The sequence below is a fragment of the Lissotriton vulgaris genome, chromosome 2_1 (assembly GCF_964263255.1).
Source record: "Lissotriton vulgaris chromosome 2_1, aLisVul1.2, whole genome shotgun sequence".
NCBI classification, from domain to species: domain Eukaryota; kingdom Metazoa; phylum Chordata; class Amphibia; order Caudata; family Salamandridae; genus Lissotriton; species Lissotriton vulgaris.
This window is the reverse complement of record NC_141687.1, coordinates 2,014,526,068-2,014,552,836: the sequence shown is the minus strand read 5'-3', so window position 1 is coordinate 2,014,552,836 and position 26,769 is coordinate 2,014,526,068. Positions and strand designations below refer to the sequence as shown.

At 44.5% G+C, this 26,769-nt stretch overlaps 1 protein-coding gene across 1 annotated transcript in view; it reads right to left on the bottom strand.

Moving 5' to 3' along the window:
- Positions 1-26,769, bottom strand: part of FSD2 (fibronectin type III and SPRY domain containing 2) — a 556,003-nt gene that overhangs the window by 19,200 nt on the left and 510,034 nt on the right. Inside the window, exon 12 of the mRNA XM_086958241.1 lies at positions 26,080-26,256. Within this exon, the coding sequence (XP_086814367.1) occupies positions 26,080-26,256 (177 nt within the window). The remainder of the gene's footprint in view (positions 1-26,079; positions 26,257-26,769) is intronic.

The window sequence follows — 26,769 nt, the reverse complement described above, 5'->3', positions numbered from 1 at the left end:
AGAGATGCTTGATACTGAGGAACATTGAATTAAATGTTGTTCCCAGTTTGGAGAATTAATTTGTATCTATCAGTTGCGAAGAATTAATTTGTGTTGATCAGATTACAAATTATACAATGGTTTATGAAGTATATTGATGTTTTTGTTATATTTGTGATAAATGTATACAATGTATGTTGTGGTAAATGTGAATGTTTGTAAATATTGGAATTGTCTTTTGATATGTGTTGGACCGGAAGGATTTAACGTCCTTTTGACATACGTTCTCTCTAATGTATATAAATTCAAAAAGAAAAAGCTATTCAAAAAAGAGGTTAAATAAAGGACCTAATCACATAAAATGATATATTGTGATTATTGCAGCAAGGAAATTGCATGAATTAGCCAGAATCCCAGGTTCCCCCTTTGTTGCACATTTAGAAAATTGGGATTTTCTTGCTTAAGCCATTTGGTGTCTGTAGCCTGTCTCTGGTGACATGACTATGGTGTAGCTAGCAGTGTGCTTTGTGTATTCCTCCTATACAGTCACACACAATGGAAGCTTAGATGTGACTTGATAGGCCATCCTGACGGGATGGGAGGAAGGAGCTGGGCTCAGCCTCATTTACACCAGAATAAGCTATGTCCTGTTCACACACAAAATATACCTCCCTGTAGTGAGTCTGGAGCCCGGGCAGGAAGAGAGGGTATCTGTTCACTTCAAAGGCTTGTCTTTGAAGTCTCCCCCACTTCAAAGACATTAATGGGTCTGAGTACCGGACCTCAGACACCACCACTTAAGTACACTTCTCAAACTTTGGAAACTCTGCCAGGAAAAATTACTGCTGTGCTGCTGAAGGAATGCCACTCTGCTGGACTCCTGCTTTGTTGTGCTGAACTGCTGCCTGCTACCCACTTGCCTGGGTGAGAAGGACTGGACTTGTATCACTTGATCCCCGAACCCAGAGTGACTCCAAGGGCTAGTTGGCTGGCCTCCTGATCTGAAGCCTCAGGAACCTAACAGGCTTCTAACCCCAGCACCTGGACTCTGCCATCTGTGAGTCTTCCCGGCCAAATAGTGAGACCCCCGTCATGGAACCTTGGAAGTGGGCCTAAGGTGCTTGCCAGAGGAACCGATGCATCTTCTCTGCTGAGCAGCACATTCTGAGCAGAACAAACACATCTCCTTGGATGATGGGTGCATCCCTGAGCAGAACTGATTCATTGCTTCTGCTGCATGGATTGGACCTGTCACAAAAGACTCACATTGTTGTCTCCTTCTGCATCTTGGAACTGATGCATCGCCTTCGGAACTGTTGCTGAGCAATGTTTTTCCTGGTGCAAGCTTCTTGCATCCGGTGTCGACGGCAACCTCAACAACGGAACTCTGCATCGTAACTTCACAGCTTATTTTATTGATGCATCACCTCCATTGTGCATCGCATTGGCCATACTAGGCTTCGCTTCACAAGCCCCATCAATAGGATCTTTGATGTTGGCGCGAAGGACCTCGCACTGCAGCCTTGTTGCAGCTCAGAACCAATCTATTGCCTCGGAAGCACAATGCATCGGTGACGCGGATCCATGCAATGCTCCGCTACCAACATTTAAGTTACTTTTTTTCAGAGGGCCTAACTGGGTCAAGGTAGACGGCCAGCGCTCCAACGTGTTCAGCCTTAACTTGTTACTTTGTCCTGATCCAGCTCAACCAGATGTTTCCGATAGCACTCTTTGCTTCTTGGAGCTATTTTCCATTACAGACTTTAAAATTCAATATCCCTTGTTCTACTAACTTGATTTCTGTAGTTTTTTTTCTTGTTTTATTAATTAAAGTCAGGTCTAGTTTTCTAAATTGGTGTGAAATAATTTTGTGTGGTGTGGTTTAACAATTTTACTGTTTGATGAGTTGTAGAAATACTTTACACACAGCCTCTAGGTTAACCCTAACTGTCGGTGCCTAGGTATCAGAGGGTGAGCGCAGGTTGATTTAAGATTTGACTGCCTCTTAATCTGACTAGGATTGTGGTTGCTGCTTGAAAGTGCTCATACCCCAGTCAACCAAAACCCAATTTTTAACAATATATTTGTTCTAAATAACTAATAACAGAGTGGAAACAGGAGAGTAAGAGGCTTGAACAGCAAGTTAATTACAACAATCTCATGCAGATAAACCCCTTGATGTCTATAGAGAAAATTCCTATCATATTAGAGAGAGAAAAGATAGACTTTCACATTTATAAATCCTAAAAACCTAAAAAAATGAATGCATTTCCTTTCTGAAAGTACAACAAATAGCTCTATGAACTGTATGCTGCACAACTGCAGCTTAACAACAGCACATTATATATATCGATCTATGGGCCAGATGTATTATAATACTGGTTGCAAATAAGTGGTTGCAAATTACACCCATTTTTTGTAACCTGTATTTGATTTTGTTAATGTGTTCATACAAATGAACTTGTGTTGCTTGGATAGGTAAAAGGAGGCCCAGTAAAGGACATTTCCCCTGAATCACATTGAAGACTTTTCAGTATGTATGAGGGTGCGGTGACCGATAGTGTTGAAGGCAGCTGAGAGGTCCAGTGATATCAGTAGACACGGTCCATTAGGTCAAGAATTCGAGACCTCATGTATATACTTTGGTATATACTTATATGTGTATGTACTTTGTGGGTTCTGGAGATCAGCCCTAAGACTTGTCTGCTTCCACGTAGGGACTTTTTTTTCCTGTTCAACTGCCTCTGTTTAACTGTCTTGTTAGAAAACGACCAGTAGAGGTCAGTAAAATACCAGAATTGCTTTCTGCTGAGGAACTCTCTATTTTAAATTTTTCTGGCAACTGCCTCTATTTAACTTTCTTGATAGAAAACGACCAGCAGAGACCAGTAAAATATCAGAATCACTTTAGCATTCTCTAGATTCCAGTCCATAGAAATTTTCTTCCATGAGCACCCTTAGATAATCTTGATTTTTTAGTGATATGACCACCGAACGCCCTGATTTAATATTAAACACAGATCTTTGCACTATACTGTTTCATGCTGAAAGGCAATATTTCTCTCCGTGTGTTTCCATACCTGGCGTGGCACACAGTTTGGTGCTTATAGTCGATCCTTGTTAAAGAACAGAAGATGTTTTAGCACCCAGGCTAATGTGCTGCATAGCTAAATACATACAAGGTCCCAAAGGCGAGACCAATTGCATTGCAAATACTTGTTTTTATCTGTGGATAAGAAGGTCTCCTCTATGACTTTTAAAATGGCTTTTTGGTGCTGCGCATGATCTTAAGCCCAGGTGATAGTTGTACATTAGATGATTAGTATTGGTGTGATCTTGAGGTTGTGCAGAGATGTTTTTATCCTATGACCTTGCTGATGAAGGGTAGATGAGTGATGGGCTGGTAGTTTGCAAGGTCTTCAGGGTCTAGTATTGGTTTCTTCAGGAATGTGGGGCCTGTCTTGGGTACTTCAGGGAGGATGCCTTCAGTAAGTAGGCATGACGAGAGCTTCTTCTTAGAGGGCTTTGATGAAGTATGAAGGTATGATATGACATCGTTAGGAAGCGGTGTTGAGGGAGTTAAGAATGCCGGCGAGGTGTTTGAAAGACAAGGTTTTCAAAGAGGACCATTCTGGGATGCAGCAGAGTGGTAACCATAGGCAAAGCAGGTTTGGTGTTGATGATGTGCTGCTGAATCGTCTTCATTTTTTCATTGAACCAGTGGTTGTTGGCATTGAACTTAGCCATGGAGGGTAGGATCAGTGGGTCAGACAAGAGGTTGATGCAGTCTGTTTTGAAGAGTGTTATTTTGCCTGCTTCATTGATGGTGCTGGTTTGTGCTGTGCTCTGGCTGATATGATGTATTGTCTGCATTTTACATGGAGGGACTTTAGTAGCCTACGGTTGTTGTGGTTTTGTTTTTCTTCTATTGTTTTCCTATAAGTGGATGGAGCTTTTTTTGGAAAGGCCTTACAAGTTTCAGCTTGCTGAAGGTTTCAACTGGCACACGGATGTTTTAGTTGGAGTGTAGGTGTTCAAGCAATCTTACAGAAATGCACTGAATTTGGTTAGAAAGGAATTGACACTAAAAGCTGAGGTAGAAATGTTTGCTTCTTTCCAGCTTAATTCCAGTACTTTAAAGGGAGTTTGAGGCTCTCCTCATTCTGCAGGCTCCCGCCTGCGCCTCATCCCTGGTGGTCCAGTGGTAGAGCGTCTCTGCTCTTCTGCTGTTTTCTGCCCTCTGTCCATGTGTTTTCAGCCACTACTTCCCTTCTCCTTCCTTTCCTCCTTTTTTTCTGCTATTTTGCTTTTGCTACATTTTGCCACTTTTTCTCTCTTTCTTTTCGACTTTCACTTCACTTCACCGTTTTCGTTCTGCTGTGGGCCCGTGGCCCGCCCCCTTCCAGTGCAGCTTTCCTGGTCCTCGTTCCCGCCTCCCATCTGTCCAGCCCTCCCCCTTCACACTACTTAATGGAGGCCGCTGCGCAGAGATAGGAGCAATCCCATTGACCTGGTCAGTGAACTGCTCCCTTCCAGCGCAGCTCCACCAAGTAGTTGCTGCCCTGCAAACCCACTGACCCTTGCTGAGTAGTGAGTTTGGGGCCTCCTCCGTCTGTAGGCTCCCACCTGTGCCTCATCCCTGGTGGTCCAGTGGTAGAGCATCTCTGCTCTTCTGCTGTTTTCTACCCTCTGCCTCTGTGTTTTCGGCCACTTCTTCCCTTCTCCTTCCGTTCCACTTTTTTTTCAGCTTTTTTTGCTTTTGCCACTTTTCCTCTCTTTCTTTTCCACTTTTAGTTCACTCTTTTCACGGCTCTGCGGATCCCCGCAGCCCGCCCCCTTCCAGCACAGCATTGCCCTCTCCCTGCTTTCCCTCTGTCCAGCCCTCACCCATCACTCTACTTAATGGCGTCCGCACACAGCAGGCATGCTTCTGGCATACCAATGACAAGACTATCTGCACATGTCTGCACCCGTCCGTGCTTGGACTGCGCCCAGTGCCATGCACCCTGCTCCTCGGACCCGCCACCGCCATGACTCCAGCATCCTCCACACACTCAACTTTGGATGCAAATCTGCCTGCCAACTACCAATGCCAAATGACACCCATTGCCCATTCTCCTTCCACTACTGCGCGCTCACCCACCTCTGCACTTCAGCTTCTCCACCATCCTGATCAATCTCCACCGCACTCAACTGCCTCAGCTGCATCCTCCTCAATGTTCGCTCCCTCTACAGATACGCCACAGACATCTGGGACTTTCTCGACTCCGCTTTCCCTGATTTAGTCTACCTGTTGGAAACCTGGAACAACCCCAGTTCAGCGCCGGACATTGCCATCGCCATTCCTAAAGGCTACCAGATCATTCGCAAGTTCTGTGCCATCCGATCAGGGGGAGGCATCACCCTCGTCCAGAAAAACACTGTTTACCTGACGACCCACTTGGATGATCCAATGACCTACAAAGAGCACCTCTACTTCAGATCCAGACCAACCCCAACACCACCCTGCGTGGCACTCTCGTCTGCAGACCACCTGGCCCCCTTCACTGACACTATCATGGATGTCATTGTACCCCAGGGCCTCGCATCCACCAACTACCCCCTACTCAGCGACCTCAACTTCCACCTTGAAAACGACCAGACACCTCATCCCTCGAAGAGAACATCACTGACATAGGACTCAATCAGCTAGTCACCTCATCTATGCACAAAGCAGGACACAGGCCTGACTCCGACTTCACCGCCAGCGACAACATCACCATCAGCCCCACTATGAACTACTCTGGATCGACCACCACCCATACCGTACACCACCATGCCCACCGCTTCTCCCACAGAAGCTGGAACAAAGTCACAGAAGAGCATCTCACCACCTTCCTCAGCGGAACCCCACCACCGACATCCACAGATACCAACACAGCAGCATGCAACCTCCACCAATGGAGTGCCAACTGCTCCGACACCCTGGCTCCCCTCAAGGAAGACCCTGGCAAACAACATGTCAAAAGAGCAAGCTGCTTCACTCCCGCCCTTCAAGAGTCCAGAAGCACGTGTAGACGGCTCAAGAAGGGATGGAGAAACAACAAAACCGTGGAAGCCCACACCACCATCTGCCACCGCACGCCGCCACCTTATCAAAACCACAAAGAAAAGGGCCCTCCAAGACAGGATCAATGCCAGGACACACAACAGCAAATAACTCTTCGTCGATGTCAAGGAGTTTGCCAGGCCCAAAAGTGAGACTACAGATGTCCCACCCTCCCAAGACCTCTACAACAAATTCAGCACCTTCTCCCACCACAAGATCAAACAGATCTGTGACAGCCTTAACGCCCAACACCACCCCACTGCCCCTGCTGCAACCTCAGCCAATGCTGCAGCTCACCCGCAGATCCTGCTCAACTGGACCCCGATCCCACAGACAATACCATAAAGACCATGAAGAGCATCCACTCTGGAGCCCCATTGGATCTCTGCCCGCACCGCATTTTCCACAGAGCTGCATCAGCCATCACACCTAAGCTATGCTACACCATTAACTGCTTTGTCGAGACCACCACCTTGCCCAATGACTGAAAACTCACCAAGATCAACCCCCTCCTGAAGAAGCCTTCCACCAACCCGATGGACCTCAAGAACTTCAGGCCCATCTCCCTGATCCCCTTCCAAGCCAAGGCCATCAAAATAGCCATCAAAGCCCAGCTTGTGGATTTAATTGATGTTAACCATGTCCTAGACATCTCCCAATCTGGTTTCTGAAGCAACCACAGCACCAAGACTGCCCTACTGCCTGCCACCGATGAGATCCGCTCCCTCCCCCACCCGCAACTCTCATCCTTCTGGACCTCTCGAGGCCTTCACTTCCATCTCCCACTACGCACCTAAGCACAAGTCTCCACAACACCGTCATCCGCGCCAAAGCCCTGGACTGGATCGGCTCCATCCTCACCGACTGAACACAGCAGGTCAGGATACCACTGCACCTCTCAGAACCTAAAGAGATCAGCTTATGAGTGCCCCTGGGATTCTCCCTGAGCCCCAACCTCTTTAATGTCTACATGGCCCCACTCACAGCTATCGTCGGGAACCACTGGTCCAAGATTGTCTCCTTTGCTGACTCCACCCAGCTTATCCTCTCCCTCACCAATAAACCCACAGTCTCCAAGAGCAATTCCACGAAGGGTTGAAAGCCATCGCCACATGGATGAGAGACAGCTGCCTCAAGCTCGATTCAGACAAGACAGAAGTCCTCATCCTGGGATTCACCCCCTGTGCTTGGAAAGTCTCCTGGTGGCCTGCAGCACTGGAGACACCCCCGCACCCCCCACTCACATACCCTGCACAAAACTGTTACAGCGATTCTGCACTACACAGAACTATGCACAGGAAAACAGGACCTCGGTGTGTAGGGCTGAGCCTTCCTACTGCTTCAGTACCCAAAATCCTAGAACCGACTAGGTATAGTGTCTCATTCGCTCTTCTACATGTTATGTTATGATACGTTAACAGATTTGTCTTGGCGCTGACCAGGGCTGTGCCAGTTTCTGTGAAGATAAAAACTATTTATCAAATAGCCATGTTTTCAAGGCTTTCCTACATGTAAATAAGGTTAGAAGGGATCTGATGCCAAAAGGGAGTTTATTCCAAAGTTTGGGGACAGCCGCCCTAAAGCTACTGCCACCCCATCTAGCCTTGAAGACTCTCGGAGTTGCTAGCAGTTTACTTCCTTCAGAGCGTAAATGCCTTTTTGGAGCAAATAAGCAGAGCAGGCACCTCAAATAGATTGGCAAAACACACAAGATGATGGACGGAATGTTGCACAATTGCAAAACATTCACCCCCAGTCACAGATCTGTGTTTAATCCATCATTATTTAGCTCACCAAGCCACCCCAGTTCAGACATGGCCATATGCAGTTCATTCTTGACTCTGTGCCTCATGGGAATAGTCCATCCCGAACTGCCAAGTCATGTCTTCCCTGGACCGAAATCAAGCATTCTAGGACCGGTTTCTGGCTGTCAGTCATCTTCAGCAAGGATAGCTTGACTCCAGTGGCATAGTGAGCAAGGACCCACGTCTGGGCATACCCTTCCCACATAGGGTGAACAGCAAAACAAACAAGATGATGGACGGAATGTTGCACAATGGCAAAACATTCACCCCTAGTCACAGATCTGGGTTTAATCCATCATTATTTTGCTCACCAAGCCACCCCAGTTCAGACATGGCCATATGCAGATCAGTCTTGACCCTGTGCCTCATGGGAACAGTCCAGCCCGAACTGCCAAGTCATGTCTTCCCTGGACCGGAATCAAGCATCCTAGGACCGGTTTCTGGCTATCAGCCGTCTTCAGCCAGGATAGCTTGACTCCAGTGGCGTAGTGAGCAAGGGACCCACGTCTGGGCATACCCTTCCCACATAGGGTGAACAGCAAAACACACAAGATGATTGACGGAATGTTGCACAATGGCAAAACATTCACCCCCAGTCACAGATCTGGGTTTAATCCATCATTATATTGCTCACCAAGTCACCCCAGTTCAGACATGGCCATATGCAGATCAGTCTTGACCCTGTGCCTCGTCATGTCTTCGCTGGACCGGAATCAAGCATCCTAGGACCGGTTTCTGGCTATCAGCGGTCTTCAGCCAGGATAGCTTGCCTCCAGTGGCGTAGTGAGCAAGGAGCCTGTATTCTGGAGTGCTCTGTAAATCATGCACAGGGCTTTGAAGATAATGCAGTTCCTAACTGGGATCCAGTGCAGTGTATACAGCTGATTTCTGACTGATGAATGCTTAGGGATACCCAACAAAAGACACACTGTTGCATTTTGGATCATCTGCAACCTGTTAAGTAGTTTTTCTGATAGGCCAATATAAAGACCATTACAGTAATCTCATTTAGCCAGGATCAAAGAGGAGATCACTGTTTTCCTGCTTTCCGTGGGAATAAAAAGAAGTACTTGTTTAATGGTCTTAAACAGGAAAATACATGAGGAACAGACAGCATTTACCTGAGGTTTAAAACTTAGTTTGTCATCTAAGAACACGCCAAGGTTCTTAGCCTTGGTGACTGGAATAGGTGCCAATCCCAGTTCATCCGGCCCCCAGCTCTGTGACCAGTGTGGTAGAAAATTGCCAAAACTGATGACTTCCGTTTTGTCCGAGTTTAATTTCAGACAGTTAGAGTTCATCCAAGAACTGACTGCCAGCAGAAAAGTGAGGCGTACCGGAAAGATAGGCAAGAATAAAGGCATTAGATTTAAGCAGTATCTTCACAGGACTGGCGTTATGCATACATAATCACAAAACTGCAAATGATTAGACAACCCAGAACACAACCTCCCGACTCTCTCAGGAATCATGGTACCAGGAAGTACTCTTTCGCTCATCTCACTCGTACCTGTCCACAATAAGAATAGTCAGTCACTGTTATAATTCAAAATGTTTACATTAACTATAGTGCTCTATAATGAAGTATATGAGCCACTACCAGCAGCAAAATTCAATAACCTAAAACAGGGAGCATTGTTGCAATTCCATAAATTATATAGGGGGATGTCATTGAATACAGACTGTGGATAAAGGACTATAAGGCCTAACTTCCCTAACCTTGGTTAGAAGAAGTTTTATTATATGAAAGAAGATCTCTGGGCTTTGTCAGCAGACCCCATACCTTAGTGCCTAGAGGAACAGCATACCTCTTCTTCCTGGAAAGATCCCTCTCCAGGTGTGTGTTAGAACAACATGCATCCCCATAATATCAAAGCATGAGTTTCCAACAATAGCAGCTGTGTTAGTATGTTTTGTCTAGGTGCTAGGGACTGATCAGAACAGAATACCAAGGGGCATTGTTTATCAACCTTGTACACCGTGTTCAGACTAAACTATAGGAACAGGGAGAGAACACAGAGAGCAGACAGTTCTCATGTGAAAGGCATAAACAGAGTCTTGCAAATAAAGTCATGTAGTAACGTGTGCAAAAGCAGCATCATAGCAGCAGCGCTCATGCTAATTTAGTGATGTCGACAATTACCATAATGGCTATATGACACCCTCCCCTTGGCCAGGTCGTAGCATATAGATAAAAGACCCAAACAGAGTTCAAAGGTAAGCAGAGTCTAGAAAAGCTCGAAAAAACAAATTGGAAATTAAAAAAAATAAAATAAAATTGCTTTGAGAGACAAAAAAATGTAATTTAAAAGTTGCTGTTCATTGAGAACGGGCTTAATTTAGAGATGGAAAATCCATTAAAGCACGTGAACATAAGAAAGCAATTTGTTCCAAAAGGTCATCACTATAGTTCATAGCAAAAAGGGATACCATCCAATCAAGTAGTCCGAAGGACCACACATGTCACGCATAATCCGATCCATTCAAGAGCATATCTGGGCAACTTGCATGGTATTCAATGAAACTCTGTTGCAAGAGGTTCTGTGCAGCCACACAGATGTCCCACTCAGCCGACACCCCAAGTGCAGCCGCACGCGCCATATGGTCATCCCAAGAACAGGCTTGGTCATGCCCCAGTAATGAACCTACTAACAGATAATAATCTGGGTCTGTGCATGACGTATTGGAGAGGCATAAATCTAAGGCCCAATAGAAAGGGCACCACAGGCAGTGGAAAAAAGGTTGCACACAAGTGAAGTAGGCAAAGCAAAAAGTTAGACCATAACTCACGCTAAGCGTCGCTAATATCAAACATCAAAAAAGTTGTTGCATTCGGTCACGGTACAGTGCAATTGGCCGGGTCTGTGCTTCACCACATAATGGGAAGCCATCGCGTAACAGGAGCAAAAGAATCAGGATGCATCCTGCCAGCGCTAGTGTTAAGGGGAACCCTCCAAAGGCGCTGAAAAAAATAAAATGAATAAAGGCCTGTATTACTCCAAAACTCGTCTGAAAAGGAGTCACAAGGCTGGACCCCACAAGTTTAAAAAATTGAGCAAGGCCTTCTGTGTCAGACGCATTAAATATTTGATGTATTAGTTCCCCAAAATGAAGTGGGAGATTCGTGTTCAGCAGTGACTGAATCTCACTAGAAGTTCTAGCCACCTGCAATTCGAAGGTCTCTCGAGCCGAGGGGAGAGCGACTTCTTGTTGAAACAATAGCGCTTTGAGACTGTTTAATTTATTGAAGCCTGTTCTCAAAGTCGGAATGGAAGGCCAAATGGAACGATCTACATTCCCATGCAGGGATGGAAAAAGCCCATTGCTGCAACAAGTAACACGTTGTGAAACTCTTACTATATACGGGATGTCTGCCCGTAAACCACAGTAGTCGTGATTATTAAAGATAACTGCCATTAGAAAAGCAACGTGAGGAGCAGCAATTATTGCCGGGACAAGCGTCCCATTCAAAAAAACAAGCCCGATTAGGTGCGGACACATTACAAGCGCTGTGCAACTTAACTTGTTTGCATACTAGGGAGTGTCCTACTGTGGAATCGCAGTTCTCCCCTGTTATGAAAAATTCCTTACCCTCCTGTTGACATCTGTAGGTGAAAGGTAGGGACCACAATTCATGGAGAAACACACTACCCAGGGTTTCAAAGCGGCCAATTGGGAAATGTTTCATGCAAGATTTAAATTGAAACAGCAAAAATGGCAGAGAGATAATGCCATGAGTTAACCTTACAGTCGAATCGGTCTCCCCCACAAAAAATGGCTAGTATTCTAATTGTTCAATGTCTAACAGCTTGTATGTAGCATTTTTTATAGACATAAATCTCTGTTTATCAGTTAGATTAAATAGTAAAAACAAAGCAGAAGAGTACAAATAATCCCATGGTACTTTCCCCATTTTGAGAGGTTGTAACGTCCATGCAAATTGCATCACAGATCGCAATTGATTTTGACAATGATACAACACAGATACATCACTTTGAACAATATCAATACCAGATGAAATGATATTATCTAAAGTATAAATGCCGGAAGACAGTGTATATAGGCTATTATCGACTACTGCAAGGACGTGTTCTAAATTTGCTTTCTCAATTTGGCGCAGACAGAACGCTGCTTCCATCTGCGAATGTTTCCATAATTCATTGTAAGCCTCATAGATGAATCTCTTTGATCTGGGAGTTTTAGGACCCAAGATAAAATCAGCCAAACCGATGTCACTCGACAAGAGGGACAACTGTTGTCTCATTGACAACAGAGTAGAGTGTTCCAACCATTGTTGACACAAATTTCCCACTGAATATGTGGCGACAGAGTGTGAACGTGGGTAATGGGGATCAGGTCTAGTTTGTGTGAAACTGGTTGTTGCATTATAAAAACACAGTTGACATGCATTTGAATTGGTTTGCCACAACAACTATCCTGAGGGGTCAGCATCAGAAATATTGAATCTGTCATTCTGAAACAGAGCTTGTAATATATTGATGTTATTATTGGTGCGATTATGCCAATTATCATACCCCACCAATGACAGAATAGATGGAATTTTCAGATTCTTGGCAGTAACCAAGCCAAAATAAGTAGTTTCATTTATACCAATGGCTCGGCTCAACCGGCCAGCGGGTCCAAACATGCTTATTCAGTAGCTTGCGCTATTGTGGCTGGTGCAAAAGTAAGTGGTGAATTTAAGTCTTCCATTGTGCATACACAGGCACTTGGAGACTGTACGCTGCAATTGGCGGAACTTCATGCTCCTTTTCTAGCTCTCGAGTTTGCAGATCCTAATGTGAATACTCCTATTGTGTGCGATTCTTATTACTGTGTCCAGTCTTATAATGACAACTTATTCTTTTGCTCTCAGAATGATTATCACCAACCCTAAAGGCAGCACAATTAAGCATAAAATGCTTTGGGTTCGAGTGGCAGAGCTTAAAGAACGTTTGCCATTCACACAGGTTATACATACTCTTCGCCATCAGCCTTTGAGAGCACATACTGTTGGTAATTCTTTGGCTGATGAGCAGCCAAATCTGTATTAGCCACATGTTCCGTAGCAGCAGTTACAAGATCCAGTTGGGGATTGGCTGATTCCCAACATGGACCACAGGCCTGCATTGATCATAGTCGCTCACGAGGGTATGGCTTCTGCACATGCCGGGGTGTCAGCGGCTGTCTCTATTTTACAGCAACGTTATTGGTGGCGTGGTTTATATAAACAAACCTGTAATTATGTGCTCTCTTGGACAATTGCCAACAAATCAAACCGTCTACGGTTTTATGACCACCACAAAAACATATATATGTATTTCAAATCATCTGTTTGGCTGTGTATATCTTGATCACTGCGGGCCATTGACTTCTGATGCTGCATATAAATACATTTTTGTTGCAGTTAATTCGTGCACTAGATTCCTATGGGTTCGGCCACAATGCAGCGCTGACACTTGAAATGTCATTAGAGATTTGTGTGTCTTTGTTCGGACCTTTGCTTGTGGCATCTTCCATTCTGACCTAGGTCCAGCATTTGCCTCCAAGGCGTACAAGGACGCGATGAAGTCTATGGGGGTGCTGGTGCAGTTTTCATCACCATACAGGTCTGAAGGCAATTCAATAGTGGAGCGAATGAACCGTGACTTAAAGCAATCTTTGACAGCTAGAGTATTACCTGACAGGAACTGGCTGGTCCATTTGTATGGATTTCAACTTGCTCTTAATAATCTCCCAAGAAGATCTCTGGGTGGGCGGACCCCATACAAAATGCTCTTTGGCATTAAAATGTTTGGGCCAGACCTTGATGTTCTAGACGTTGTGGCGGTAGCTGTTACATTTGACGTAGATAACCATTCTACTATGTTACAGGACCTCCAAAATACCCATGACAGCAATGCTAAAGAACATATACCCTCTTCTAATCACACAGCAATGCTGATTCTGGTCGCCGGCTGGCTTCCTTAGATTGGAGATCTGGTACGAGAAAAGCTGGAGAATAAAAAAGAGTTTGGTCCCCTTATTGTGCACTAGTTCCAGTTCATGGATTGAAGGGTTCTCATACAGTGATTCTACCACCTTTTTCCTGGTCGCCAAGAAAACCAATACATTTCAGTCGACAATGTCAAACTGCACCATCTGTCCGATTCGGAATAATGTGACTAGTAGTGTTTCATGCAACGCTATTACTTTGAATCCAATGGCTTCAGCCTCTTCAACTAATGCACGTGTCATTGAGGGTGAGATGGAGACAACTACTGACATTTTGCCTTTCGTGCCTTCTTCCGCATCCAACCCAGATGTCCAGTTTGCTTATCCTGCGGATGAGTCCCACATTGAACTACCGGACAGTCCATGTGTTCTCATCTGCAGAATAAGCAATGACAACGGAGGAGGATGAACATGTTCGTACTGCAAAAACTCCTGTGTCTGAAGAGTAAGATCAAAGATAAACGTATTAAAGGTGGATGTACAGCTTTAGAGTTCGGTACACTCCCCTTAGTCACTGCTTCTAAAGCAAAACCATAAGAATGTGTTTCCCCTGCGCTAGCGAGCGTTCTTTCATAATCGCTATTTGGACTGCAGTCAAAATCTTTTCAACATTCAAAAATAGCATCTCCGCTGCCAGATAAATATCAACTATGTACGAGAACGCATCTGGATCTATGTTGTGCAACAAAGACACAACACATGCAGCAAAAGCCCCGGGGCTGTTCTGCCCCATAGTCAAGCACGTATATCTATTTGGATTTCCGAAGGCGCTAAATACTGTCAAGTCACGGCTCTCAGGAGCCAAGTTATGACTGTAGAAACCATTGGATATATCCAGTGTCGTTTTGTCTTTACGAACAAATCTGTTCACTAGCGCAGAGCTGTGTGTGTTCTGTACTGTAAATGTACGACAGTGACTATTCAAATCTCGATAATCTAATACAATGCGATATGAGCTGTCCGGCTTTGATACCGGAAAAAAAAAGGATTATTTATCGGTGATACACAGGATTCAATTACTTCTTGAGAGTCCAATTGAGTCAGAATGTAACAAACGGGAGCCTTAGCCCCTAGTCTGATTGGATATTGGGGTTGTGGCTGTGGCATAGACCATTATGGTATCTCATGCGCCAGTGAATCTCTATCCCAGCCCACCTGATTACGGTACATCGCTGGGGCCAGGGCCAATGCTCACTCAGATGCATGAAAAACGTGAAAAACTCGGAAGTATCACGTCCTCCACTGTAGAAGCAGCCAGAACAAATGGTGGAGGCCAATCTGCGTCCGCCAACAACATGTCATAGGAGGAGGTGAGATTTTCCCAGAAAATCGCTGTAATGGTATGCTTTATATAGAATATGTGATGTTACAACACATGCTAATACATCGCATGCCGTTGCAAAGCAAATCTTCACTACAACTTTCTGTCAGGGGGGCGATGGAAGTTGGAATAGATTAATTTTCTATTCCAACTCCAGTGTGTGCAACAGTAGGAAAGATGTTGGAGTTAAAACCAACACCTTCTACCCACTGCTGCACACCTTTTGCTTTGCCACGACATGCAATGTAAATGCATACGTTGTAACAGTTCTGTTGTAAAGGTTCTTTCCCCCTTATATAACCCTTAATTTGGAAGACAATTTCATAGTCTATCTGGGGGCGCAACTTGAGTATCTGCTGTTTCTACTGTAATAAATGTATCAGTCGCTCTCGCCTCCAGACAGGGACGCAGTGCCTCCCTCACTATGGTAACTGCCGCTGCGCTGGCGAGCAGAATCACTGCCCATTTCCAGTCTAGGAGTAGCGTTCCTACTGTATGAGGAATACTTCGCTGTTAAATCGGTAATTTTTTTTCTTTTGATATGGGGGTCAAAATCGAGGAAGTCCCTCTTGTGTGGCTTTTACGTCAAACTGTCAAGGTTGATCCCGTCCCTGTTGAGTGGTCGCACCTTTGCTGTGATCCTGGCGTTCCCCACCACCGACTTTAGAGTCTGATGTTTTCCTGTAAAGAACAAGGAGAGCACTGATCTGGGACTTGAAATCTATCAGGAGTCTTACTTTGTGCATGCTCATGCAAATCATAAGTTCGCTCAGAAGAATCTAGTGTCGGTGAACCAGCACGCGAACCTTGCTTCTGTTATTGCTACCTCAGTTTTTTATTTCGCCATTTCTTTTTAGGAAAGAACGGGTGCCCATCCTTATCATTCTGAGCTTTTTGATGAGGTTGAGTGAGTAAAAGGCTTAAATCCCAGACTATTGCGCCCTAAGGTTTTATAAGCTTAAGCAATAATCTTTGGCAATCAGTGCTGTTTGTCTGCGTCAGCAACAGCCTGCAAACGTTGGGCCCCCTGTAAGCTTACAGATTCATCCTTCACATTAGCAAGAATCATATTGCAAACAATATCGAACACCCTCACTGGTCTCATTCCCAACTCTAGGGCCGTTTGAGCCCAATGGTCATCCTGAACACGTTTTATCACCGAAGGGAGAACTGTCATTGAGGGAGTGCCAAAACACATCGAATACACCACTGCAAACACCCTACCCCAAGTGTTACAGTCAGCTAACTTGGGAACAAGGCCTTTAGGTAAGATCATTGTCAGAATCCTGTGCTTACCCACAGGGGTGGTATTTGGAAAAACAGCCTTGAGTTGCCCACATTTTTCAGCAAGCCAATAAGGAAGCTCGTCCTTATTTAGTGGATGCTTGCCCATCACTGAACTAATCATCACAGGACTAATAACTACACTACAGGGTCCTGTTGGTTGTGCAGCAACTCCAAGTCCCACCTGCATGTTGCACAACATGAACTGTATAAAAGTTCTATGTACACGTATTAACGAAGTATGCTTACGCATAGCTCTGCGACTGTAACATTAGGATAATTTGGATGCAGGGTATACCCAGCCAGAATGGCCCACATGGCCCCATCATTCGATAAGGGGCCTAAACGGACCACTGTTAAAGGGTGTGGAAGAGTGCCATTAAACCATATGGTGTGTTGCCAAGCTGTTAACGCAACTTCAAGAGATCGATAAGGTCGATAATCTAGCGGAACGCAGTGACAGTATATTCGTGAAAGATATTATCAGTACCATCCACTGCCGGAAAGATGACCCAGGAGTAAAATACCTCAAAGCGATGTGCAGCACATGCTTCAACAACAAAGATAAGATCAGCACCAGCATTAGGAACTCCATGTTGAGTCAAATTGGCGGTAACTGGAGCGTGGTTAGGACCCACTATGGCAACCGTCATAATCAAATCAAGAGAATAACAACCTACGAGCAGCTGCGCAATAATCGACTAAAGAAAGAAAAAGGACATTTTAGAGTTCAAGCTGTTTCAATATTGGAGGCTACACCGTCATAACTGTCTCTGGAAGCAGATGTGAGGGGATTGTGGACAAGCACAAGCACTACTCAGGACTCCCACAGATAAGTACCAAACCAAAGTTGGGGGAGCCATGTTGCATGGATTCTGCACATACACAGAACTATGCGCAGGAAAACAGGACCTCGTTGTGTAGAGGCTGAGCCTTCCTACTGCCTCAGTACCCAAAATCCCAGAATTGACTAGCTATAGTGTCTAATTCGCTCTTCTACATAATCATGAAGCTACTAATGATTAGACAACACAGAACACAACACTCCCGACTCTCTCAGGAATTGCAGTCGCGGGAAATACCCTTTCGCTCACTCACTCATACCTGTCCACAATAAGAATTGACAGAGTCACTGTTTTAGTTCAAAATGTTTTTTTAAATATAGTGCTCTATAATGCAGTATATAAGCCACTGCCAGCAGCAAAATGCACAAACCTAAAACAGTTAGCATTGATGCAATTCCATAAATTATAAAGGGGGATGTCATTGTATACAGACAGAAGTTAAAGGACTATAAGGCCTAACCACCCACCCCTTCGTTAGAAGAAGTTTTAATATATGAAAGAAGATCTCTGGGCTTTGCCAGCAGACCCCATACCTTAGTGCCTAGATGGTATTTTTACATCATAGGAACAGCATAGCTCTTTTCCCTGGAAAGTCCCTCTTCAAGTTTGTATAAGAACAACATGCATCCCCATAATATCAAAGCACGTGTTTCCAGAAATAGCAGCTGTGTTAGTAGTTTTTGTCTAGCTGCTAGGGACTGACCAGACCAGATTAACAAGGGACATTGTTTATCAACCTTGCATACTGTGTTCAGACTAAACTCTATGAACAGGGAGAGAATGCAGACAGCAGACGGTTCTCATGTGAAAGGCACAAACAGTCTTTTAAATAAAGTCATCTAGTAACGTGCGCAAAAGGAGCATCATTGCAGCAGATCTCATGCTAATTTTGCAATGTTGACAATGACCCTAACAGCCATATGACAAAACCTCTGCATCATACTGGACTCCTTGCTCCCAATGAACTGCCAGTTCAACGTTTTCTCCTTGTCATGCTTCTACATTCTTTGCCTGCTCCGAAAGACCTTCAGATGGATCCTCACTGAATCCAGGAAGACGGTCATCCATGAACTCATCAACAGCAGACTCGACTATGGCACCGCACTCTATGCCTGCGTCACACAGAAACTCCATTTGGAAGCTCTAGAACTTCGAAAACGCTGCAGTCATACTGGTCTTAAACATCCCCCAACGCAGCCACATCACACAACACCTGCGTGAACTCCACTGGCTCCCAGGCGACTGAAGAATTACTCTCAAGCTCCCCATCCACATATACTAGGCCATCTACAATGCTGGACCAGCATACCTGAACCACTGCCTCTCATTCCACGCAACCAACAGACCCTTCTGCCCAACTGTCACTGGCCACCGTCCCACAGATCCGCATGACCAGAACCAGAGGAAGAACCTTCTGCTACCTTGCAGCCAAGACCTGGAACACTATACCTCGCCTCAGGCATTCCCCATCGCTGTCCCAATTCAGGAAGGACCTCATGACCTGGCTGTTCAAATAAACCCTGTGCTCAGATGGATCTGCAGCCCCTCCCAGCACCTTGAGACCCTCACGGGTGAGTGGCTGCGCTTTGCAAATCCCTAATTGATTGATTGATTGAGCGCCAAACTGGAATTGCAAAAAATGTTCAGGGAGTTTTCCCCTTTTCATTGTTTAATAACTTGTAAAATATTTGCGGTGCAAATTTAGGTATTAGGCAAACTACAAATTTTTATATGTTTCATATTTTAAAAGTCATAGTTTGTCACACAAATGATTTGTACTCTTCTAAATGAGATTTTAACAAATTGTATGGGTAAACATTGTAATTTGCCTAAAAACACTTATCTACAGCATTTCAGGTGTGTTAGACCTGACAGCTTTAGAATGGTCTCCCCCGACTTATGCTTGCCTTCCTCCATTTTTCTGACCTTGTTTTTACTGGCTTTAGGACTCTGTACACTTAATCCACTGCTAACCAGTGCTAAAGTGCTGGTGCTCTCTCCCCTAAACATAGTAATATTGTTCATTCCTAATTGGCATATTCAGTTTACGTATAAGTCCCTAGTAAAGTGCACTGACTACATGTACCCATGACGTGTAAATGCTACAAGTCGGCCTACATCACTGATTTTGCCGCCCATATAGGTAGCCCTTTAACCATGTCTCAGGCCTGCCACTGCAGAGCCTGTGTGTGCAGTTTCACACTGCAATATCGACCTGGCAAGTAAACCCTCTTGCCAGGGCCTAACCCTTCCCTTTTTACACATATGCATTACCTCTAAGGTAGGCCGTGAATAACAAGGCATAACGTAGTGTATTTAAGATGCAGGACATGTACTTTTGACTTTACATTTCTTGGTAGGGAATAATTACCAATTTCGTTTTTCACTACTGCAATTCCTATCTCTCCGATAGGATAACATTGGGATTACCTTATAACATCTTTTAAGTGTAACTCCCAATTGTGAAGAGATCAACTTTCCAAGTTTAGAGTCACTGAACTCCCAATTTTAAATCACAACTTATGGTGAAGTTGGATTTTGAATTGAAGTTTACGAAAGTTGGCATTTACTTGCTTTAGCCATCTGGGGCCAGATGTACGTAGGAAATCGTTTATGATTACCAAATGGCTAATTTTTGAGATTCACAATTTGGTAATTGCAAACACCAATGTGTCTTTGACACAATTTGTAATTCCCAGTTGGTCACAAATAGACTTACCTCATTAATATTCTGGGGTCAGCAACCACCATGTCCGTGATGGGCAACCCTGAGCAGGATCGGAGGGAGGAGATGACAACTAAAAGGGCTGTGTCCTGTCCCCACACAAAAGATTGATTACCCCCCTGTAGTGTGACTGGAGCTAGGGCAGGAAGGGGGAGCCTCTATGTACTTCAACACTTTCTTTGATGTCTCCCCCACTTCAAAGACTCCACTGGGTACAAGTACTGGATCTCTGTTACCACCAAATCAGTACACCTCTGGCCCTGTGACCACTCTGCAAGGAAGAAGAGGATCTTCTGTGCTGCTCAAAGACTGCCACTCTGCTGAAACTGCTGTTTTGTGAACGCTTGCTTTGATGTGTTGCCCTGTTGCCTTTCTGCCTGGGTGAGAAGGACTGTATCTGCATCACTTGAACCCAGAGTGGCTCCAAGGGCTTAACGACTTGCCTCCTGTTGCCTAAGTCTCAGGGAGGCAAAAGACTCCTCCTGTTCCAACCCTGGTGCTCATCTGCTTGTTAGTCTGTCCTGCCAAGTGGTGCCACCCCAGCCCTGGACCCTCGGAAGTGGACCTAGGGATTTGCTCCAGTGGAACAGATGCATCTTCTGCAGTGAAAACAGAATCAGAGCATTAATGCTGTTGCTGGAACTGGACTGGTACATTACACTTGGAACCACTGCCTCATATTCAGAACCACCGCTTGGGAACCGACGCATCCCCTCTGAAGCTTGAAGGAACCCAACACATCGCATTTGGGACCACTTCAGAACCAACGCCTTGCTCACAGATCTGACGCATCGCAGCAGTTGCGTGGAGATATTCAGTGTAATACCTCAACTGCATGCGGATCACTGACGCATCTTGCTGTAGTGACCAGGATCAAGGTACTTCTGCTCCAAGGCCTGTGTGGGTCTTGGATCGAGGCCACGCTCCATCATGGTCAGCCTGAAATCTTGCCTTTGTCCCTGTCCAGTGTGACCAATTAACTCATTAGGCACTACTTGCATCTAAGTGCTATATTTTGCATTTCATCTGTAAAAGTTCATATCTCAACTTCTACTGGATGGATCTATTCATTTTGGTCTTGTTTTATTTATGAAATCATAATCTCTTTTTCTAACCTGGAGTCTTTTGTGGTGTTTTCACTGTGGTGTTGTATGAAGTATTGCACAAATACTTTACACATAACTCTTAAGTTAAGCCTGACTCCTATGTACCAAGCTACCAGAGGGTAAGCACAGGCTAGTTTAGGTTGTGTTGTGCCCGACCGTGACTCTGACTGTGGCTGTGGTTCCTGCAAGGACAGGGTGTATACCTCTGCCAATCAGAAACCTACATTTTTAACACAGTGCAATGTCAGTGTTAATACGCACAGGGACATTTTGCATGGTTCATAATATATTGCAGCTTCAGAAGTGTTTGTCAGAGGTGGGTGAGCCACTTGAACACATCTTCCGAAGCCCATATATATGAAGCGTTTGCATTGCTCTTGCGTAACGAAAGCAACGCAAGGAAAACTCAAAGGCTTCAGTGATATTTACAAAGCCTCACAAGGTTCGATTTTTATGGCCTTGCATGGCTTTGTAAATAAAATGTAATGTATGTAAATGTAATATATTGCAGTTGCTTACGCTGTTATGTTACATTTCAGCTTGGGAGGCTTTCCATGGGCCGAGCATGGACGTTCCCATGCACCCAACCATGGATTCAGGTGCATTCTCCGATTTACAAAGGCTTGTAAACCTGGTAATGCCTCAAAATTCGACTCCTTCCCAAATGTGAAGTAACAGAGAGAAATATCTTTCTTTGCACTTATTTCCTCTTTACAAGTATGCTGCCTTTTTCAGCACCCGTACAAAAATGAAATTGCCTCTAAAGATTGCTTTTGTGCAGGAATATCTATTTCCCTTCCACCCAAAAAACAATCCTGCCTGCAACTCAGGCATCCATGCACTTTGGTGGACACTAGACTGCACACAGTGCACCAGCATAAGGAAAGAGCAGAAATACTCCATCTATATCTATACTACTATTATAAAAAGAGAACTGTGTCCTTTGAGCCAGGTAAAGTTGAAAAGTACACCACCAATCACAACACCCAATACAGCGTTGGAAAGGGAGAGTCCAGGAGATGGACATAGGCTATACATCAACACACCATATACATTGAGGAGGGGGGGAAATACCGTTAGGGGAAAAGTACTCCGTATGGGCGTATGCATACAGTGATTAGACGCGCGGCGTTCCGCGTCACAACGCTTGCGAGAGGCGCAATGGCGTGTGGGTGTCGCGTTACGTAAACGCGGCGTTCGGTGTCGGACAGGAGCGCTGGAAGGAGCAAGGGACCAACAACCGACATGCGGAAGTGCCCAACTGATGGAGTGCCCAGCGCGGGGAGGAGCCATCGCACAATGCAAATATTATGAGTAAGTAGTATAGATTCACACTTTATATGTTTGACGGCGTGTAAGGAATCACACTTGACCGTGTTAGCAAAACGCTCTTTCGCGCTGAATGTGTAAATACAGCGGGTTGTGAGTGCAGACGGTGCCATTTGCTTTTCAATCTTAGCTGGGGGGTGGGCTTAGACATGTAGACCCCGGCACGCCCCACCGCAGCTTGCACCTCTTCACATTATCCGGGGGAATGTCTCCCATTCCAGTAAAATGTGCACCCCCGCCACCTGAGGATCTGGCACCCTCTGACTGTCGCATGGCACTATCTCCCCAAAACGATAACACCCCCACCCTCCGCAGGATCGCCACATCAACAGTCAAGTGAGCCCTCCTTCAGACAGCGCGGTACACTCCAACTGCACTTCGCCAACACCTGCAGGGTCAGAACAACAGGGCGGGCAGGGGTGCCAAGCCACTTCAGCGGGCCTCAGTAAAGTATAGGTTCGGACAGGCACTTCAGAAGTGCACAGCAGATGAAGTGCCCAGCGCGGGGAGGAGCGGTGATGCTGGACAGTACTCTCGGACAACGTCGGGACGGGCTGCTAGTACTTTTGTAAATATGGAGCATTTCTGCTCTCTCCCTTTCATGCAACATAGCTCATCAACTTTGCTTGCTGCCCTGCATTGCGCGACAGTTTAATAAATGTGCCCTTATCTTTTTTCAATATGCACCTCTCAGTGATGTGATATTATGTGACATGTTAATGTCAAAGCTTCCGCATGTTAAAGAAATGCACTTTTCAGGATTTTGAAGAGACCTTATTGTGTTTTATGTAAGGCTTGTTGCATCATTTACATAGCAACATTTTCAGGCCCGGCTCATGCAGAAGATTCTTCTGAATTTGTACTTTTTATGTACTTGTGTGCAGAAGACCACCTAACACAAACTCTATCATTTGTTCCCAAGCACCTAAAACTGAACACGCATTGGCGTAGCCAATAGGTCTCACCTTTTGGATGCTAGAAGTGTTTATCTATGCAGCACATTATTCTGGGACAAATACAATACGACATAAATGTTATTAAAAAAATTATATAAATTCATCCACCTGAGTTCTTTCACATCACCTCAATGATGTACAATACATCTGATTCCCAGTTCTCTCATTGGCACTAATATCCGCAAATCAAATTGTACATGACTAGTCCTGGGCATTTAAACAAAACCAATAAAGTTAAACTTTGCCTGAAACTGAATTTTCCCAAAATAGTAAAATAGTGGCCTGGGTGAGAAAAAATAATGAGCTTAACACCTTAAAGCTACAGAACATTATATAAGCCCAATAAAGCATATGCCCTTAGAGCTCAAAACAAAAAATCGTGGTATGATTTTGATCAAAATTGGAATTTTAATATGTAAACATTTAGGGTAGGGGGCCAAAGCAACACAAAACTCCACATTTTACCAAATGTTGACGTATCGGACAATGTTACGTCCTTCATAATTTATGCCGAAGTGTTGCTAAAATACATATCTGTACTGTCTAAATTTCTGTGCACACAGACACAACCTGGAGCACATTTCAGATTACTGTTCGTTTCACTTCACTTGGTAGGCCTTTGGAGGCCATCTGGGCATACTGGTAAAAGATTTAATATTCCATCCTTTTGCGCTAAAAAGACCGAAATGAACTGCGCTAGATATGCATACATTTGGCAACTGAATGTCAAACACTGAAATCAGCCAGAAGGAAGCAACAGCTTGGTGTACTATGCAAAGAGGTCACACTGTGAGGTATAAAAACGTACATTTCCAGCAGAGGTTTGTGTGCGAGTTTCAAGTTCTTGCATGCTTAGGCGCACCCATTGTATCGTTTGTGGCCATAAGCTAGTGCTGCCATGTGTTAATTTTTTTTACTTTTAGATGAGAGATGGGATTGCATTACTGTACTGATAGTACGTTGCAAGTAGTGACCAACTACAGTATACAATCAAATAGTCTCAATTAATTTTCTGAAATAGAGTCCTGGTTGGTATTTTTATTAGACCACTACGAGTCACCAAAGATAGGGCAGCAGGGTGTCTAATTGCAATCACATTTCCTCAACAATCGCACAACCACCAGCTCCAGTACTACAACCCACTTCAAACATTCAACTACCACATGCACGCACCCACCAGCAATGAAATAGAAATCACCAACAGACGCACTACAACTCCCATTAGAAGCCACAATACACTCACCTCCAGCAAATCAAAACAAAATATCAAATTAACAGTTTAGCCGCCCTGAAAACACAGAGTAGTCCAAAGTACATGTGTGCACACTCTTTTCCACCCCACTCCATGCAACAGGGGAGCATCCCTGTCCTCACTGTTTCTCACTGGGTGCACTCACTTAATAATTCTGCCGCAGCCCCCTCACCGGACCCAGGGCTGAGTGAGACAGGCTTTGACCAGGTTGTAGGCGTGTAATCCTGCATGTGGCTGACGCTCACTGCCTCCTCTGCTGTTCCTGCTCTCAACGGCTCTGTTACCTCAGAAAGCCTCCGAGAGTGCCACGGACGTGCACATGCATAGACCACAACAAGGCAGAGAAGAGGCCGTATAGAAAGGGGGAAAGGAATAAACCAGGGCTTTACAGATTAGAGCAGAGGGACCAAACACAAGCAATCAAGTGCATGGTAAAAGAGGATGAGCAACAACCCGAAGGGCACAGAGGAAGGATTAACGCAGCATGCACAGAAGGAATAAACAAGCATGGTGAAAGAGGATGAGCAACAGCAAGAAGGACACAGGGGAAGGAATAGCGCAGTAAGCACAAAAAGAAAAAAATTAAATAAGCATGCTAACTTTGAAACAGAGAAAAAACAAATAAGCAAATTAGCTCGAAAAAGCAGAAAGGATATTAAAAGAATGGGGTGCAAGATTTACATTGCCGTTAGAGCTCCGAGATCAAAACAAAAATTACAGCCCTGTTTGTAGCAACGGAAGTCGTAGGTTGAAGTGACTAAAAAGATCGAGCACTTGTGAGCAATGATCTTGGACAAAGAAAAAAAGAGTCCCTTTTACAGTTGCTAAAATGGGACAAGTGGAAGGCTACAAGTACTAGGACGCTACACTGTGGGAGTAAATAACAAAAGGGAGGGACAAATAGGACATGTTACCCTCATGGAAGCAAGGATTTTTAAAGGACACTGAAATAGACAAATGAAAAGCAATGGGCGGACTTGACGCCCACAAAGTACATACCGTGCAAGTGCTGTCTAGGCTCAACCTAAAAATACAGTTCTTTAAATGAGAACTAAACTTGTCATTCTAAGTAGAGCCCTTTAACTACATAAATATCCTTCTTGACAAACCCTATTTCAGGACACAGAACCCAAGCTCAAATTTTTATTTCAAATCTCCCTATACTAGTTTACCACTAATCCTCTTTGGGTTTCTTGAGTAGCATGCTATGCGCCGACAAGGCGCTTTGACACCTCATCAGCGGTAGTAAGGGCCATATGAATGCAATTAGAATTACAAAAATGCTAATACTGTGTTATGTTAAACATACTGTTATATATGTATTACTTTGAATGCATTAAAATACATTTTATTCCTAATGTTACATTAAATGTTTTAAAAATGAACTCTGTTCACCTTGATGGAGTGACGACATGCCTCATGCACCAGGATGTGTTGTTTGCACCAAGGTAACCATTTCTGTTTGTGTCTTCAAAAGCCACGCCAACTCTGTATTCAGTGCTTTCGTCAACTTCCACTTCCCAGTAATGTTTTCCCCGAACAGGGATTAGATTGCCCATAACTGCAATGCATCTACGAAGCATAGAGAATAATTTAACTCTTTAGGAAAAAATATCCAATAATACACATTTGTCTTTACTTAGTACTTAACTCTAAATGTCTGTTGTTTCTAAGAAAATTAAATAAGAGGTGTTAATGTTTCCTAATTTATGTTACTCAATTTACACAAGGATGTAATTGTGAGTCTACCTTGCTAGGATTCAGTCATGACCTTCAAAGCACTGCCTTTGTCAGTGATAAACGTTCAGTTCACTGAGCCAGCCTCACAGCAACTCGTTTATAAACTTAAAAATGTGTACCAGCTCAATCTAAGGTTTGTGTTTGAGTGGCCCATGGTTTGTGATTGATAGCACATCAATCATACTGGATCAGCCTCCAAAGATAAGCCTCTGAGTTGAAGAGTGTATATAGATACTTTTGTAAAGGATCTCTAGTTAACAGAACTGTATACCTTGGTAGAACCTATAGCAGAAATTCGGGGCCAGCAGAATATTCAGTTCGACAAGGAAAGTGGAAACATTCATA